This window comes from Limulus polyphemus, unplaced genomic scaffold, assembly GCF_000517525.1.
Source record: "Limulus polyphemus unplaced genomic scaffold, Limulus_polyphemus-2.1.2 Scaffold909, whole genome shotgun sequence".
Taxonomy (NCBI): Eukaryota; Metazoa; Arthropoda; class Merostomata; order Xiphosura; family Limulidae; genus Limulus; species Limulus polyphemus.
In genome coordinates, this window is record NW_013666519.1 from 98,499 (window position 1) to 101,470 (window position 2,972).

The window sequence follows — 2,972 nt, forward strand, 5'->3', positions numbered from 1 at the left end:
TATATATATATATATATTTACACATTTTTTAAGGATCCAGATCAGAGGCTTATATATATATATAGTTCAAATTAATAACCTTCGTTTCCATATGGTTGCACAGGTGGGACTGTAAAGAGAAATGAAATTTGTCATCAGTTAGTTTTATTATAAACCTCTACTTGTTTATTTGTATTGGAATACCTTTGATTAAGTGTTTCCTGAATTAACTATATATTAATAATATGTAATTGATGTGCTTGTCAGGGAAAAGTACCACTTTTCTTGGGAGACACCTATTCCAGAAACCAGTAAGTTGAAAGAAGACGATGTTACAAAGTTTGTAGAGAGCATCAAGCCAGTAGTTTTGTTATCTATGTTTAGTAAGGCAGGTAGTACTGATTCTGCTGCTGCACTACAAAATCTTGCTACTGTTCGACCAGAAATTGTGATACCTCCAGTTTTAGATCGGTGAGTTGAAATTCTTAGACAAACCTTTTCTTTGGAGAATATAGAGATATTGACACTTTATTTATTTTTGAAGTTAATATCAGAAAATCAACTGGCTATTAAACTTCTTTTTTTTAAATAAAACCAAAACCATTGCTTGAAAACCATGGCATATAAACAACATTCAAGATGAATATTATTAATTGTAGATGTGTTTAAAGATCTCGAGATAATGCTAAAATGTATTTGTTTTTCCAGTTTATACTGAATTTGTAGTTATTCATACATCAGATAATGTAACAAGTTTCCTGTTTTATGTAAGAATTAACTTAGTGGTTCCATTTACATTTGTCAATGTGCTTTGTTTTAGGTATTTTGTAGAAAATGCTAATTATTCCGCGATGGTTTTGAGCAGTGAATTTTATTAGTCAGAAATTAATAACGTGTTAATACTTATTTCCTAACTACTTCAATAAACAATTTAGCAACATAAAACTTACAGTTTAAATTGAAAATGAATTAAAACTTTTTTTTGGATACATTTGTCCAACATAGTGAGACCAGTTTAGATGTTGGGTGTTTTCATAATAAGACATATACTGGGTTTTACACTAATTTTAGAAGCCTTGTGCCTGAATTCATCAAATGTTAATGTCTAAGAGTCCTTTATTTCACTAGTAATTTTTTTTTGTTTTAACTAGATGTTAGACATGTATTTCAGAAAAATGATTTTCCTCTTGATTTCACCAATAATTATATAAGAAAGAATCTGATAAACTTTTAAACAAACAAAATTCTATAATTTCTTCTACTGCAGGAAAATTCACCATGGTCATAGTTTTGCCTTACTTTGTTAAAATACCTTTATTTTTAAGATACCAACTTCTGAGAAGAGCCTCTCCACAAATTATTCTCAGAATTATCATTTTTGTCCTTTTAAAGATAAAATTCCCAAACTAATGAAGTCACTAACTGTTTACAAGTATACCTGTTCTTTGTGATTGGAAGGCTACATCAGTCCATTACCCAATGCTTACATCAAATAATTAGTGAATACCCATGACCTGCTCTGTATAACAACATATAAGTCCTAGCACATGTGTAAAATGGGTGTGATATTCTCTTTGAAAAATAATATTTCATATTCCTTATTTAGTTTCTAGTGAAAAAGCTTGTGTATCGAAGAATTTTATACCATCAAGACAGTTAACCCAACTGTTAATGACCAAGATTCTTCATTTAAGTGGACAATACTAATAATTTAATGCTAAGATATTGATAATTGAATCAATTGATATTCTTAGAAAACTCCTTGTGGACAAAAAAATTTTTAAATAACAAAATAATGTTAAAAAATGATAATTCAAGCTGAGAAGTCTATCAGTAAATAATTGTAGAATAAGTATATGTCATTAGAAAATCAAACTTTGAAATGAAATTAAAAACAGTTTTTGTGATTGGCAAGAACAACTTAAGGTATCGTATAAGAAGTGACAAGTTATGTATCATAAGTAAACTGTGAAGAAATATAATACATGGAGTAGTACAGTTTAAAAAGTGAAACTGAAATATGATAGTAATAACACTTAAAATCACCTATTTTTGTTGAAATTATGTTTATGAATTGTTCTAGAATTTTTTTTTACCCTGTCTCTCTCTTTCTCATTACAGCCTGTACTCCTCACTAGAAACACTAACAGAACCTCATCGATTGACTGCTACAATGCAGTGTATTGTGTCTGTTGCTAGAGCTTTAGTACAAGGGTCTAATCGGTTTCCTGAAGGTCCATCCCATGTGGTTCCTTTACTGATGGGATCTTTACCAGGTATAGACCCAAATGACATCAGAAAGTGTATGGTGAGTTAAATAACTGTTTCCAATTGATTTAAAAAAATAAAAATATTTATAAAATCCTCATATACCATGCAGTTTGTGATATTAAGATAGAAGAGTGTTAATGACTAAAATTTTCAAACATTTGTAGCCTTCTAGTGTGTTTGCAGATGAAGGTGAGCAGCAAGGAGAGAAATGACCAGTTAGAAGGATAAAATAATATAAACCAATTACCTGTTTATTACGTTTGGAGGGACAAAACATAAAGTATTACAAATATGTACTCGTTACAGTTGTTGCAGAAAAATATAGGAATGTGAAGGAACACTGGATTTAGCAGATATAGTGTGATTTACATATTATTACATTATTTTTACTTTCACTAATAAGTTCTTATAATTAAATTTTACTTGAACTAGCCAAGTGAAGCATGGCAAAAAAAAATTTTTATCTTGCAGAAATGAGTTGAATATTCTTCTGTTCAAAACTATGATCGTACTTCTATCAACTGCATTATTTTGATTTAAGTGATAAATAAAACATTAATGTACTGCATTGCAACATATTGTGTTAGAGAATCTCACTTTTAATAGGTGTAATATGATGCATTATAAAATGAAGCTTTATCTTTGTTGATTAACTCTTTAAAACCCAGGCTCGGTACGTGGGACCAACTTCATAACCATTTTGTGCTTGTTATAGTTTTCAT

The 2,972-nt window shown here is 29.5% G+C and overlaps 1 protein-coding gene across 1 annotated transcript in view; it reads left to right on the top strand.

The window, feature by feature from the left end:
• Positions 1-2,972, top strand: part of LOC106461174 (proteasome activator complex subunit 4-like) — a 119,936-nt gene that overhangs the window by 37,359 nt on the left and 79,605 nt on the right. The window contains exons 9-10 of the mRNA XM_022388036.1: positions 247-450; positions 2,101-2,287. Coding sequence (XP_022243744.1) covers positions 247-450; positions 2,101-2,287 — 391 coding nt within the window. The remainder of the gene's footprint in view (positions 1-246; positions 451-2,100; positions 2,288-2,972) is intronic.